Consider the following 15,743-nt stretch of genomic DNA (forward strand, 5'->3'; position numbering starts at 1 on the left):
AAGGACAGAGAGAGCTGTTCTTTAAGAGACACGATGTTACTGCAGCATGAAGTCTGTAGGGTAGACCTAAAGAAGGACTTCCTAACATTGGGCAGGTCGGAAGCCAGGCAGCTGTTTTCCAGGGATCCACAAGTTTGATCTGAGTGTCCACCATATTCCAACCACTTGGGTAGCCAACTCCCATCCCATGTTAGGGACTCTTACAAGATAGGAAGACGGGCAGATTTCTCCCACAGGGGCGCCAGGTGGGTAACTTGTAATGTCCAAACATTCTGAGTTCTCACAGTCTCCTGGGTAGGGAACCACATGGGAGCGTAGGTGGCATAGGTTGGGGGGCCCCATGTTTCCCCAGAATTAACCCTTCTCTCTCCTCCCCCAACAGGTTGGTTTTTGGAGGTGTCCCTGCTGAAGGACAAAGAGTTCTCCCATGTGACACCCCAAGGTGCCTTTGAGGAAAGCTTTCTGGACCTCCTTATGGGCTGATGGAGAAGTGGGCTCCCCACACCCTGTCTGTCCCCAGCTGAGATTATGGTGGATTTGGGATACAGCCCAGGCCTGGGCCTCCTGCTGCTGACCCAGCCCCGGAGGCGTTAGCAAGAGCCCTGTGCCATCCACCCCCCAGAGACCACCCCTCCCACCAGGGGCCTGAGCTGGCGAGTGACTATGCGGCTTGGGCTGTGTGTGGTGGCCCTGGTTCTGAGCTGGATGCATCTCGCTGCCGGCAGCCGGGGGATCAAGGGGAAGAGGCAGAGGCGGAGTGAGTAACGGATGCGGCTGGACCACCGTGGGCCTTGGGAGTGGTGGTGGTGAGGGTGCTGTCTGGGGACTAGGGCCTTTGGTCGTTTCATTCTATGATGACCATTGCAGATTTCTACTTTGTCTATTACATTGCTCAGTAGATTATCCTGTTTGTGGATTAATTTGTTGAGATTACCCACTCTGTAGATTACTCACTCTGTCTGTTTTCCCCTTTGTAGACTCTGCTTTCTAGATTAACCCCTCTCTTGTGAGGGTCCAGTTTGTGGATTCTGCCCTTTGATATAACACCAGCTTTGTGTGGTATCCATGGAAGTGCTTCTCGGCCCGGTGCTCCTGGGGTGCTGTGTCCTCCCATTTATGGACAGGAGTTCAGGGCTCCTTTCTTTTAGTGGTGTCTGAAGTGCAGCCCCTAACCCCTTGGGGCCAGGAACCCCACACAGCCTCGTGGTGGGCAACAGATGTCCCTGCCCAGATCATGGGGCAGAAACAATGGAGCAGAGAAGGTCGTGGGACAGTCCACTGCTGTGGTTTTTAAACCTGCCCGGTGGGATTCAAAGATGTGTGCTGGGGGGTGAAGGGGAGGCCGTGGGCAGGAGGCTGGCCCCCCACCTTCAAACCAGAGCAGCTTCCCTCTTCCCTGCTTTTGGGAAGTTTCCACGTAAGATGTCATTGGAGGAAAGAGTCTTCACAGCCTAAAAAAAATTAAATCCTGTTATTGTACAGATGGGAAAACTGAGGCTAAGAAAGGGGAAGAGATGACATTCCAAAGGACACGCAGTCAGTATTGGAACCCAGGTCTCCTGGTCCCCGTGAGCCCAGTCTTCTTGAAAACAGAGCCTGAAGGAGTTTACCTGTCCCCACCATCCTCGCCGTCCCTCCCAGGATCCCATCCTAGGCAGTCCTGAGAGCAGGTCCCCCATGCTCCACTTGATGCCTCCAGGGATGGGGGTTCAGTACCTGCCATCGTGTGGTGGGAGTGGCCACTGCGTGTGAGGGACAGTGCCAGGGAGTGGGGTGGAGGCCCGACCCAAGCCTATCTGTCTCTCAGCATCCCCCGGAAGAGATGTCACGCCCCCAGGCAGACAGGTCCTCCGAAGTCTAGTCCGACCATCTCTTGCTTCACTTCTGAGGCCTTCTGACTGAGGTCCGCCAGGAAAGGTTGAAAGGCAATGGAGTTTTGTTGGGTCTCCACGGGAGTGGCCAAGGCCAGAACCCAGCCCAGAGAGAGAAGCTCAGTGAACTGGTGAAGCTGAAAATCCCTGGCTTAACAAACAATTAGAGACGGTTAGGTTTAATCAGCAGCGAGGCCTTGATTTTCCTCCCTTCTCATCTGCCGTGGCCAGTAGTTTGGACTCCACGGGCCAGATGCGGTTTAGTGATTTCTAATCAGTCTCCTCTATTTCCGAGAGGAGAGAAAGAATGGGAGAGGCCACTCATCCTCATGGGATGTGCACTAGTGGTCACGCTTCCACTGGTGAGCCGCACACTCACCTACACCGGGGGGGTCAGAAGACCTGGGTTCATCTCTTGCACTAAAAAAAAGAGAAAAGTACTGGTCTGGCCATCAGAATGGGCCACTCCCAGCAACAGCCAGTCAAATGCAGCGATTTTGATGTGCCCGCTTTTGATAGAGTCGCATCTCACAGCCTCGACAGCATTTAGCCCAGTGTTTATTACCAAACGGTGTCACTGACAGACATCCTTGATCACCATCAAGGGGGCGACGAGGTTGGGGAGAGGTGTGGGAAAGACTCAAGATGCAACGAGGGTCCAAAATGGACAGAGGCTCGGGGGGGATATGGGGGTAGACGTTGCTAGGCAACACTTGTGAAATAACCATAAACCTGCAAGTGTGACTGTACAGGAATACAGCAAGGGCTACATGAGATAACAGGTCCACATATTGTGAAACCTTTGTGAAATATCAAGCTCTGTATGGTCAGGATGCATGTCATGGTTTTTAATTTTTTTTTTTGCGGTACGCGGTCCTCTCACTGCTGTGGCCTCTCCCGTCGCGGAGCACAGGCTCCGGACGCGCAGGCTCAGCGGCCATGGCTCACGGGCCCAGTCGCTCCGCGGCATGTGGGATCTTCCCGCACCGGGGCACGAACCCGAGTCCCCTGCATCGGCAGGCGGACTCTCAACCACTGCGCCACCAGGGAAGCCCCTTTTTAAAAAATTTTTATTGGAGTATAGTTGATTTACAATGTTGTGTTAGTTTCAGGCATACAGCAAAGTGAATCAGTTATACATATACATATATCCGCTCTTTTAGATGCGTGTCATTATTATATAAACAAGCTGTGGACCATGTTGCCCCAGGGTTTCCATGCGAGTGGAGGAGGGAAGAAAGGATGGAGACAGCACGTGTGGCTGCTCTGCCCCCCCCCCATGTGCAAGGGCAGTGGGCAGCCTGGGGGGCAGAGGCAGGCTTGCTGTGAATATGAGCCTCAGGTCTGCCGACTCTGCCATCCCGTGACTGCATGCCAGTGGGGCCACCAGAAGCCACCCAGTATAGCTCTGAGCCATACACCAGTTTTGAGCCCAGAAATGTGTGATCTCAGGTCTGAGAGATGGTGTCCCTGCACAGAGGGGAGAAATTCAGCTGTGAGTCCTAAACCCTGACAGGGCGTCCTCCTCCTGTCCCACTCACTGAGGACACCTCCCCTCCCCGAACCCTCTCCTCACTCACCCTCACTGGCCCTTGCCCTCTGCTGACCGCCTCCCCACCTGGATTTCCTGCATCACGGAGCCGTCTTTCCCTCACCATGCCTCTCACTGAGTGCCCCTCCCCTTACTGAGACCCTTCTCCCGTCTGATTCCTGGGCCCCTTCACTCAGTCCTGCCCCCCATGAAGCCTGCATTCCTTCACGGAACCCTGACTCTTCCAGAAGCTGGACTCCCCGTTTTTTAAATTAATTTTTATTGGAATATAGTCGATCCCCAATGCTGTGTTAGCTTCCGCCTCACAGCAAAGGGAACCAGCCACACGTGTACGTAAATCCACTCTCTTCCAGATTCTCCTCCCATCCAGGTCACGACAGAACACTGAGTAGAGCTCCCTGGGCTCTACAGCAGGTCCTTTTTAGTTATCTATTTTATATATACTAGTGTATATATGTCAATCCCAGTCTCCCAATTCATCCCTCCCCTCCCCTTCCCCCTTGGTAACCATAAGTTTGTTTTCTACAGCTGTGACTCTATTCCTGTTTTGTAAATATGTTCATTTGTACCACTTTTTTAGATTGCACATGTAAGGATATCATATCATATTTGTCTTTCTCTGGACTCCCCTTTTTGCCCCTTCTCACTGCCCCGTCCTCCAACTGGAGCCTTCCTCCCCTCTGCCACTAACCATCTGTAGAATCCCTCTTCCCTGGCTGAAGCCCTATTCACTCCTTGGGCCATTCCCCACTCGCCTGTTGCAAACCCCCAGAGCCCGGCCCCGGGTGGCAGAGACGGGTCATGAGGAGCCCGTGGGTGAAGGGGGAAGAGGCAATTTAACCTGGTGTAGAGGATGTGGAAAGGAACCAGGAGGGCTGCGAGGGCCCAGAGGGAGTGACTCCTGAGATGTGATTTTAAAGATGAGTAGTTGATGTGCAGGCAAGGGAGTGGGGGGGTGGGGGAGGCAGAGGGCACTCCAGGCAGGGGACCAGCCTGTCCGAAGGTGAGGAGTTGGGACGCGGCACAGACTGTGCAGGAAGTGGGGTACGGTTAAGGGTAGCTGGAGGAGTGGTCTCTGGGTGCAGTTCTAGGGAGCCCTGTGGTTTTCACTGGAGCCGCTCTGCTCATTCTGTGTTATACGTGGACACTCTTTTCTACTGAAAAGAAGGGTTGTGCTGTTAAAACAAAAAGCTGAACGTCCATCAGGGTAGAGCAACGAAAGCTGCCTGGAGCTGAGGGAGCATCCTGGGAGCAATGCCACACAAGTGGGCAGAGGTCGGAGGGTGGAGCGCTTGGTACCCGCCAGGCTGCGGAGTTGGCCCTTGACCTGACTTGAGCTGTGGGTAATGAGGACCCACGGAGAGGTCTGAATTAGGGGAGCAGTGTGGTCCAGCTGCAGGACCGGGCGAGGGGAGGTGGTTCGAGACGGGAGGCAAACAGGCCAGTTAAAGGCTATTTGGGCCCAGTCGAGGAAAAAGTGTAGGTCTAAACTAAGCTCACAGCTGAGTTAAAGGATGCCGGATCTTCCCGGGGGATGTGCCCAGGGCACCAAGAATGGGCACATCTCCTGGGAGAGCATGTGGCCTCAACACGCTCAGCGAGGTGCCAGTTCCTGTCACCCCCCCTGCCCTGCCCTTGCCCCTGCCCACTTAACTCAGGGCTCTCTCACCGAGTCTAATTCCTCCAAGACTAGATACCACCCCCAAACAAAGGTCAGCCCTCCTCTGGGTCATGGAGAGTTCCCCTCCCTTGGCATTGACCTTCACCCAACCCCCTGTAACTCCTCATACCTATCCTGTCCTGCTCCCCACAACTTATCAAGCCCCCCAGTAAGTTCCATCCGTATAACCCCCCCCCCGAGCCTCTGCCTCACTCATCACATCCTCAGCCCTACATTCTGGGGTAGCCCTATCCCTGTGGAGCCTCACCCCTTACTGGGCTCCCATTCAGAAACAAGACAGGCTCCACCTCCAAAGCTCTTTCTAATGAGAGGCAAAGACATATTAGCAGATAATAACGACACAAGGTGACGTCTACCATGATGGATTCAAGTACTGGGGGCAGGGAACACACAGAAATACTCCATCCAGATTTTACATGGAGGTGAGATCAATGGAGACTTCCTGTAGGAGGTGACCTTAGTTCTGAGACTTGAAAAAGTTAAACTCAAGAGGAGGCAGAAGGTGTTCCAGGCAGAAGGAACAACTTGAGCAAAGGCACAGAAGTGTGAAGTAGTGTGATGTGTTCAGAGGAACAAAAATAATTCCATATTGCTTAGAAGTAGTGTGAAGAGATGAGGTGGATGGGATCTGCCTATGGAAGCTTTTTAGGCCAGGTGGAAGAGCTGGGTATTAATTCTGCAGCCAATAGAGAGCTATTGATGGGTTTTAGGCAGGGGTGTGACACCATCAGAATTGGGGTTTTGGAAAGATCTCGAGATGAGAAAGTTGGGGACCTGGGAGAAGTGAAGTCCCTGGAGAGGAGGCACTGTGGCCAGAAGCCATTCTTCAGCGGGGTGGGGGCTGAGCCACCCTGGGGCAAGGCCTGACTGTAGAAACATCAGCCCGAAAGGGGTTTGCATGGGGATGAAGGGGGCGAGAAGCACCAGGGAAGGGAGGAGGACACAGCCTTGCCTTCCTGGCTCATGCACTCAGGCTCCACTGAGTGCCTGGGAGCGGGGGCAGTAGGGTGGGGGTGGGAAGGGCAGAACTGCATGAGGGGGTTTTGTGAAGAGCTTGGAAGGAGGCTCCGTCAGCTCCCTGAGCGCCCTCCCCATCACTGAGCCCACCCATCCTCAGCCAGGCTCCAGCCCTGCCAGGCTGCCTCCCCTGCATGCAACCCTCCTATCAGGGGCACAGAAGCCCGAGGCAGCATTTCAGATTGTGAATCTGACCACGCCCTTCTGAGGTCCCTTTCCCTGTCAGTAGACTAAAGCCCTATTTTCCATTCTGTGGATGCCCTCGGATGGTCAGTGCCTCAGAGTCTTTGCACAGGCTGTTTCTCCTGTCTGCACTCCCTCTTCACCTAGCCTGCTGCATAAGGGCATGCCCTTCATCGCTCCTACAGTCCTCACAGTGTGCAGCCAGCCCTAGGTGGGCGTTTGTTGCTGCATCTCCACATCCCCAGTTCCTAGCAGTTCTGACACGTGTTAGGTGTGTGGTGAATGTCCGTGGAATGAATGAGCCTGTTTCTCCCTTTGAATCATTATGTAACCTCTGCCCATACCCAGCATCTTCCTTGGACACCCCCAGCCCGGCACGCACAGAGCCCCCTCCACTCTGGCTTTCCATCCGCTCGCTGCCCATCTATTCGCCTCACTGAGCCGAGAACACCCTTTGGTTCCCCTTCCCCTGGATAAGTGTCTCTTTCCTCATCGGACTGGCCCTGCCCATCGCCAAGCCCCCTCCTCCTTGCTGAGCACCACTCTCCCTTCCTGAGCCCCCAAACCTCATGGAGCTCAGCTCCTTAGTCTCTTGTCCCTGACCCCAGCCCCAAGCCTCAAGGCCTGTCTTACCACCTGAGCTCTGTATCTTGACCCTCTCGTATCCTTGGGTCTTCACTCCATCACTTCACCCTGCCTCTGTCTTGTGATCACATTCCCCACCCCCAGCTGGTCTCTCCTTTCTGTCTGTGTTCCCTGACCCCCTCTGTCCCTCTCCTCACTTTACCCCCCCACCTCTATCCCCTCCACTCACTCTTCAGCCCCCTGTGGTTTGTCTGGCATCCCACCACTCCACCAAACTGCCTTTGTTGAGGTCACCCAATCACCTCTTAGTGCACGTGTTGTAGATTTGCCCAGGGCTCCCCACTCACGGTCTCCTCCCAGCCCCGGTCCCCGCAGATCTCGCCCTTTTCCACTCGGTTTCCATCCCCCACCCCCGTCAATGTCCTTCCATCTCTCCCACTATTCCTTCTCAGCTTCTTTCCGGGCACCTTCCTCTACTTGTGTGTTGAATGCTAGGACTGCCCGGGCCGCAGTTCTTGATCCTCTTCTCAAGCTGCACAGCTCCTTCCCCCGGGACGCTTTCCTCTCCCAGGGATTTAAGCCCCAGTGATGGCTCCCAGGACGGATCCCTGAGTTCTCTCCCTTCTCCATAGCCAGTCTCTTGAATGAGATGGTTCTCTTTCCTCACCTTCCTTTACCCTTCAGCCACTGCCCTCCACTCTCCACCCCCACCAGGGATGCCATTCCTTACGTGGCTGATTTGTGGCTGTTTGTGGCTGATTCCTTACGTGACATCTCGGAAGCGTTTGGCGTTGGACTCTCTGCTCCCCCCTTGAGGGTCCTCGTCTCTTGGCTTCCGTGATGCAGCTTCTGAGTGTCCCTACTTGTCTGGGTCCTCCTCAGCCCCTTAGTTGGCCCTTCTTTTTCTGTCCTTCTCTTCAATGGCTAATGCCTTTTCTCACTGTCTGTACCCTCTCTCCTAGTCATCTCACGGACCTCTAGGCCTTTGATGACTGTTTTATATTAAGGGCTCCGTGTCTCCATCTCCAGGCAAAATGTTTCTCTTGACTTCCAGACCCACAGGTTCAGCTGCCTAGTAGATCCCCCCGGATGTCTCATGAGAACCACAAACTCAACACAAGGCATCATTTCCTCCACCCAGATCTGCTCTTCCTCCTGTGGGCCCTCTCTTGGTGAAGGACCAACGGCTACCCCACCACCCAAGCCCAACGCCTAGGCATCACCCTTGACGTGTGCTTTCCCCGGGCTCTCACCCCACGTCCAGTTCATCACCTAGTCTCATTGATTCTACCGCCTGAATATCTCACCTGTGTCTACACCTGTCCATCCTCTTGGTTCAGCTCCATCTCTTTGAACCTGGGAGTCCTCCTCCCTCCAGGTTTGCCATCCCTACAATCTGGTCTCCATACCACAGAGTGATCTTTCTAAAACGGAATCCTGGCCATGTCTCCTGTTTTAAAGCCCCCAGGGATTCCTCATGGCCTTTAGGGTAACGTCCATACTCCTTTATAAGGGTTCGAGGCTGTTCCTGCTTTGGCCCCTGCTTCCCTCTCCACTCACTCCACACACCAGCCATGCTGAACTAATTTCAGATCCCCCACGGGCCGCACTTTCTCTTGCGTGTCACTGAGAGCTCTGAAGGGAGATGCACACAGAGATCTGTTGTTGGTTAAGTGGGGTCGGGCAGCAGGATTCTGAGAAGGCCCTTTGCAAATCTGTCCTTAACAGAAGTGATAAGGAAGGAATAAATGAGTTATGGGAGCATAGTGATAGAGGCCCACAGCTGGGACACCTGGATGACTTTGGTTTTCGAAACCAAGGCAAAAACCTAGAAGGAGCATTCATTTCAATAATGACTTAAATAAAAACCTTGAGTATAGACAACTTTATATCTTTGAAGCAAAAGTGGTACTAAAATCTACAGTGACATTAATTTGTAATACAGCTGAATAATGGCCCGAACTAGAAAACTAATCCCAAGGGGGCTCCCTCATAACTTCGACACCACATTGGGAGCCTTGTTTTTTTCTTTTACAATGACCCAACCAACAAGAGTGATATTAAGTTTTATGGGTTTTTTTGTGGTATGCGGGCCTCTCACTGCTGTGGCCCCTCCCGCAGTGGAGCACAGGCTCCGGACGCGCAGGCTCAGCAGCCATGGCTTACGGGCCCAGCCGCTCCGCGGCATGTGGGATCCTCCCGAACCGGGGCACGAACCCGCGTCCCCTGCATCGGCAGGCGGACTCTCAACCACTGCGCCCCCAGGGAAGCCCTGATATTAAGTTTTAAATTCATTGATTAATTAAATGGTAACGTTGACTCTATATAAATAAATAAATTCTCTATTTAAAAAAATCAGTCTGGCCATGCTTTCCGTTTGCATGTCACCTTGTATTGTCCTACCCCCTGGCTTTCATAAACTTTGTCCCCTCTGCCTGGAACACATACTGGCGGTGAAGCCTTGTTTAAGTAATTCGACCTCTCCATTTCCTCATCTGTGAGAAACAGGATGAAATAAAAGTAGTAGCACCCCCCGCACGGGTTGTGAGGCTCAAAGGAGTTAATATCTGTAAAGCACTGAGAGCAGCGCCTGCCACAGAATACGTGATCAACCTGTAGGAATAAGCTGCCATGATTACGATTATGATTTTGTTGTTGTTGTTTTATTGTTGTGTTTGTTATTCCCCTCTTCTCTTCTGTTCACCTTTCTCTTACTCGTTCCCCTGTTCTGAAATCAGGGATCATTCCTGGAGCACGTGCTCCTTCCCGCAACCCTGCAGAGTGGGCCTCCTGATCTCCCTATTTTGGTGGTGGGAAGGGAGGCCCACAAGATGCAGTATTTCTCCCAGGGTCACAGGCTGGGCCATCGGCTCAGGTCCAGCCAGCTGAAGCCTGAGCTCTGGGTCCTCCGTTGCAGCACGACCCCCTGCCATCTCTGCTCTGATTCCCCTGGCTCTCTGCCTCCAGCCTGTATCTACAGCACCTCGCTGCCTGGTTCCTCTTTTAGTGACTGGTCCCACTCATCCCCTATGCCAGAACCCCGGGAAGCACCGCAGCCTCCTCCCGCTACGCTTGGTCACCACGACCACACTGATTGCTTCCCCTAAGCAACTCTCAGATCGTTTTCTCTTTATCTCCCCTGAACAGAACTTGGTTTAAGACTTTCTCATCTTTCTCACCTGGATGATCAGGTCAGCTTCCTCCCTAAAGGTCCTCCAGTCTCTGGTCTCTCCCCAGGCTGCAGAGGAAGCTTTCCAACGTGTAAATCAGACTGGGTGTTTCTCCTGCTTAAAACTTGCCAATGACTTCCTGTTGTCTTATCAGCTCTCAGAAAGATGGCCCCCAAACTCTGCAAAACAAGGGTTCTGTGGCCAAAATGTCTCAGAGGTGCAGTTCACTCTTTCCCCATTTTACGGAGTCACTCTAATTCACAGGAGCCTAATAAAGGCTGCAAAACATCCTGCAGTAAAGAATCCTGCTTAGACTTGTCGGACCCGGTGGTTCTCAGTCTCACCTGGTGCAATGGCCTTTTCTCCACATCCTTCTATGAACATTTAGGGGAGTCACGTTCCAAGGAATACTCTTTGGGAAAAGCTGCCCGACAGGATGGAATTCAAGGCCATTGGCATGATATAAAAGGCCCCTCCTGATAGGACACCTTATCTTTCACTTGTACTCCAAATTATCCGCAATTCCCTTGGGGTCATTCTGCGCCTCTGTGGTCTTGCCCCTGGAGGGCCCTTGTCTCCACTTCCCAATGGACAAATCGCTACTTATTCTTCAAGAGCTGGCCCAAATGGCGCCTCCTCTGTGACTCCTTCCTCCCTTATTTCTGGGTCCTCTATTGCTTGGCCTTGTGGCTGCCAGCATGTTCCTGGTTGCGGGTCTGTCTGCACCCCTGAGAGATTAGTTCAGCTTGGCCGGACGTCTTTCCCTCCACGTCGCCAGCACTCACACTGCACATGGTACCTGGGAGGGGCCGGGTGAGTGTTGGTTGAACAAGTGAATGAGGAAACAAGATCAAAGGTCTGAGACTCGACGCTGGGGCTGGGGACCACGTTGGCTCAAAGGATGGTTCCAACCTCAGCGCCTTTGACATCTTGGGCCACATTGTTTTTGTAGGAGCTGCCCCCCCGCATCGTAGGATGTTTAACGGCCTCCCTGGCCTCTGTCCCCCAGATGCCACTAGCAACCCCCCCCCCCCAGTGTGATAATCGAAACGTCTCTAGACTTTGCCAAATGTCCTCTGGGGAGCAGACTCATCTCTGCTCGAGAGCACTGTTCTAGATGCAGGTTATTCCAGCTGTCTTCCTGTCTCTGGGCAGGTGGCCTCTTTCTCATTATGCCTCTTGTCCTTGAACTTTTCTCAAGGATGAAAGCCCTCCATCCATACCTGAGGCTGAGCGTTCCTTCCTCTGGGGTGGGGGTGGGGATGAGGGAATGTGTAAATTCCAGGATGGGTGCAGCTTCAGTGCCTCCTCTGGGGATGACGGGGCAAGCCTGGAGGGTGAGTTTGTGTTGCACCTGGACCTAAAGAGGCATTTAGGGTGGGTGGCAGCTCTTGCTGTGCTAGCTCCCTTGAAAGCAGATACTGGGGAGGTTTATAAACCAGCCTGGCCTGTGCTTTCTGAGAAGCACATTCATTCTACGGGCTGAAACTCCTGTCTACTCACTTCCCATCCTTGTGGGATTCTGGGAAAGATGGAGGTCTCTCCCACAGCTGCCTCTCACCCTTGCCCCATCCTTGCAGTCAGCGCCGAGGGGAGCCAGGCCTGTGCCAAAGGCTGTGAGCTCTGTTCGGAGGTCAACGGCTGCCTTAAGTGCTCACCCAAGCTGTTCATCTTGCTGGAGAGGAGCGACATCCGCCAGGTGGGCGTCTGCTTGCCGTCCTGCCCACCTGGATACTTTGATGCCCGCAACCCTGACATGAACAAGTGCATCAGTGAGTGTGGGCGGGGCTGGGTAAGGGCACCGGAAGCTCTGGACATGGGGCGGGGGTGGGGCGGGGCGGTGCTTTGAACTGTTGATGTACTACAAGAGAAATAGAGGGATACTGAGGAGGGGAGTTCTTGATTTAAAAATCCAGCTGCTGACCAGACCTCTCCCCAGACATCCCACCCACGTTTCCAACCCACACCGTAGCCACATCTCCTCCCTCCAAACCTGCGCTGACCTGTATTGGGTCACTCTCAGTGTCCCAACCCATCATCCAGGCCACAGACCTGAGAGCCAACCTCTCATTTATGCCCCCACCCCATCCATCCAATAACCAAATTGTGCCTCCTTCATCTTCTTTCCATCCTCACTGCCATGGTCTTATTCAGGGTCCCATCACGTCTCTCCTTGACCATTGCAATAGCCTGTTCATCTGTCCCCCAACCCTCATCTAGTTCCCTTCCACCCTCCCTCTGCACTGCAGCCAGAAAGATGCCTCTGAGACACATAACCAGAAAATCACTGCTGGCTCCACTGAGGGCAGGGAAATTCAAGCCCTGGTCAGCCTTCTCTCCCCACCCTTTTCCCCCCACTCTTCTCACTCTGCTCCGCTCTCTCACACCAGCTACCGTCCCACATGCTCCAAGACACATGCTGTCACACCTCCCTCTCGGCTGGGGGACATGCAGCGAACACTCTCCTGTAAACAATGCCAGTGACCTTCCCATTCTGTTCAGAGCCTTGGAGTTTAGAAGGCATTTCCAGACCTCCTATCAGTTGAGCCTCCCAACCACCTTTGGAGGGAGACGGACTTAAGTGATGGTACCCTTTTCATAGCTGATAACGTCGAGGTCTCAGGGGAAATGACTGATCCAAGTTCAGCCGACTTGGGTTCTAATCCCCGCTCTGCTGCTTATTCATTGTGTGACCTTGGGCAAGTCGCAGCCTCTCAAAACCTCATCTTCAAAACGTGGCTGCTTGCTTTTACCCCCCTAGGGCTGTTGTAAGAGGCATGTGGAGGTCCTCAGGGTCTGGCACTCAATAAACAGCTACTGTTATTCTTACTTTTGTTCATATTTTGCCTGCCACCAAACCCAGGAATCAGAGGCCAGGAGGCACAGAGGAGGGTGGGGTGGCGTTGGGAAGCTTGTGAGCATGGAGGTAGGACCCTGGGACTGGTCCTTTGGAACCCTGGTCCTCAGGGATTTGGGGTAGGGCGTTCCTGGCTGTGTCAGCTTCTGGGAAACTGTCATCCCAGGCTTCAGGGGCGGAGACTGGGGAGAAGTCAGCTCCACCCACAATCCAGGAGGGGAGAGATTGTGAAAGACCCCTCCAGCTTCTAGCCTAGCCCGGCCACCCACCCTCCCCCCACTTCCCCAGAGGAGGGAGAGCTGGCAGGACGGCTTTGGGGAGGGACCCAGGAGTCCAACCAAGGTGGTTCCTGGAAGCCGGCCTTGTAGAGGCAGAGGAATTTGCCCCGGGATCGCTCTCCCCTACTCCAGGCAGACTCTTGCTGCCCCAGGCAGGAGGAGAACCGGGCTCTGGGGTCCTGTGGATGCCCGGCAATAGGGGGAGAGGAGACCACACAGCCACTCTCGGGGTGTCATTGTATCCCTCGGTTCAGCTCTGACTAGGTGGTCCTCGGGGTGCCGTGAGAGGCTGGGACGCTCCTCTCGCCCCCACTAATCTCCTCTCCTCTGAAACCGGCTCTCTTGGGCCTCCCCTTGGGCTCCCGGGCCTGGGATTGGGTTGGGGCTGAGGTTGGCTGACCGTGGCAGGAGTCCCAGCCAGCCCTCAAGAGAGGCTGCTTTGACCTCCTCTCCCCCCATCCCCTTGCCTTCCTTTCTCTCCGTCCCAAGACTCCCCTGCGGTAATTGCAGCCCCAGACCCCTGTCCTGCCCTGCGTGAGTGGGCGTGGCTGGGTGGCCACGGGGACCAGGGGAGGCGTCTATCCGCGGCTGAGCCAGAGGCCCCCAACCTGGCCCTCTCCTCAGAATGCAAGATCGAACACTGTGAGGCCTGCTTCAGCCACAACTTCTGCACCAAGTGTAAGGAGAGCTTGTACCTGCACAAGGGCCGCTGCTATCCCGCCTGTCCCGAGGGCTCTGCGGCTGCCAACGGCACCATGGAGTGCAGCAGCCCCGGTAAGGCAGGAAGGCGCGGCGGGCAAACGCTGCGGTCCAGGGTCCAGGACCCCGGAGGAGGGGCGGGCTGGGGGGATCTGGCCAGGGCGAGCGTGGGCTGGGCCCTGTGCAGCGAAAGCGCATCACCACCACCCTCTGAGCTTCCCCTCAGGACTCTTCTGCCTTCTGGGCTAAAGACGCCTCTAGCCTGGGGCTGCGGCTGAGAGCAGATGGGAGGGGCTCCCCTGGGGTACCCGGGGCCAGGGGAGGAGACGTGACCCCCTTGTCCTCTTGCTTCCCTCCCCTCCTGCCAGCGCAATGTGAAATGAGCGAGTGGTCTCTGTGGGGGCCGTGCTCCAAGAAGAAGAAGCTCTGTGGCTTCCGGAGGGGCTCGGAGGAGCGGACACGGAGAGTGCTGCACGCCCCTGGGGGGGACCACACCGTCTGCTCCGATACCAAGGAGACCCGGAGGTGCACGGGGCGGAGGACACCCTGCCCGGAGGGTGAGCTGCGGCCTCACCTCCCTGGGGTCGGGGGTCAACACAGCCACGAGAGCTCTGACCCCCTCTGCTTCCTGCCTGTGGCCCAGGAGAGGGCTCAGGCCAGGACTCCATACTGTGCAAACACATGCCAGGCAGAGAGTGGGCCCCGCAGCTGTGTGATGGGCCGGGAAGCTGCTATGGCCCTATCCCTCCCCATTTCTTCTGAGCCAGTGGATGTCGGCACTGGAAGCGCCCTCAGAGGTCAGATGATGGGGACGTAGAAGGGGGTGTTAAGACCCAGAGAGGTGCAGTGATTTGTCCAAGGTCACACAGCCTGCAGGTGACAATGATGTGGCAGTGTCCTGGGGTGGAGGAGTGGCGGGTGGGGGGGAGGTGTCCTGCCTGTCCCAAGAGCTGCAGTGACCATCTGGGAGATGCCCTCGGCCCATTGGGACCAAAGGTCTGAGGAAGACGTGAGGAAGAGGAGGGCGTCTGGTTCATCGAGGGGTGCAGGGTGAAAAGGCTCACGGGACCCCTTCTCAGTACCCATGTTGCAGCGCCCTCTGCAGGGGCTGCTTCTCAGAGGAGACCTTGAGGGGACCCCGACTGCTTATGGGCCTCCTCCCCACCTCCCCCTGCCCAGCTTCCTCACCACATTCCTCCTCGGGGCCCTTGGCCATGCCCAGGGCCTCCCTGCTGTGTCAGGACGCCCTTTGTTGACTCTTACAGGGCAGAAGAGGAGGAAGGGCGGCCAGGGCCGGCAGGAGCATGCCAACAGGAACCCCGGCCGGAAGGAGAACAAGGAGGCGGGCGCCGGTGCTCGGAGACGCAAGGGCCAGCAGCGGCAGCAGCAAGGGACAGTGGGGCCGGTCACCTCTGCGGGGTCCACCTAGGGACACTGTTCAGCGTCCGGGCCTGTGCAGAAAGAGTCCAGCACTGCTCTGTGTGATGAGAGCTTTACCGAACTTGAGCACTGGGGGCAACGCATACACACACTCTCCCTACCTACACGTACACACAGATACGTGCACACAGACCCCACGTCCAAACGTGTAACTGACATACATGCAAACGTGTGCACGCGCACACGCGGACACACACACACACAATCGAGGTTACCGGAAGACACATCTGTCCCTCGGACATCACTGGGTCAGCAGGGCAGGGAGGAAGAGGGGTCGTCTCTGCCCTGCAGAGGGCCTAGTGGCGCACACTTGGTTTGTGATGCTCCCAGTGGGCACATCAGAGAGAACATTTTCCAGCCTCCGAGCCCAGACTCTGCAGAGTGGAGCCTTCTGGAGGAGCTGATAGGAC

General features: G+C 55.2%; 1 protein-coding gene across 2 annotated transcripts; it reads left to right on the forward strand.

Moving 5' to 3' along the window:
* Positions 1–658: 658 nt before the first annotated feature.
* On the forward strand, positions 659–15,322 carry RSPO1 (R-spondin 1; the record flags this gene model as incomplete). 2 transcript variants are annotated; one of them, XM_082668995.1, is made up of 5 exons in its annotated part: positions 659–757; positions 11,640–11,831; positions 13,819–13,968; positions 14,262–14,450; positions 15,159–15,322. In XM_082668995.1, the coding sequence occupies 5 exons, from the start codon at positions 664–666 to the stop codon at positions 15,320–15,322; spliced, it is 789 nt and encodes a 262-aa protein (XP_082525121.1). The 2 variants fall into 2 exon arrangements, with proteins under 2 accessions (XP_082525121.1, XP_082525120.1); XM_082668994.1 differs by having other exon boundaries at positions 664–761; positions 11,545–11,831.
* Between the last annotated feature and the right edge of the window lie 421 nt (positions 15,323–15,743).

The sequence above is a fragment of the Grampus griseus genome, assembly GCF_964374135.1.
Source record: "Grampus griseus genome assembly, chromosome: 1".
NCBI classification, from domain to species: domain Eukaryota; kingdom Metazoa; phylum Chordata; class Mammalia; order Artiodactyla; family Delphinidae; genus Grampus; species Grampus griseus.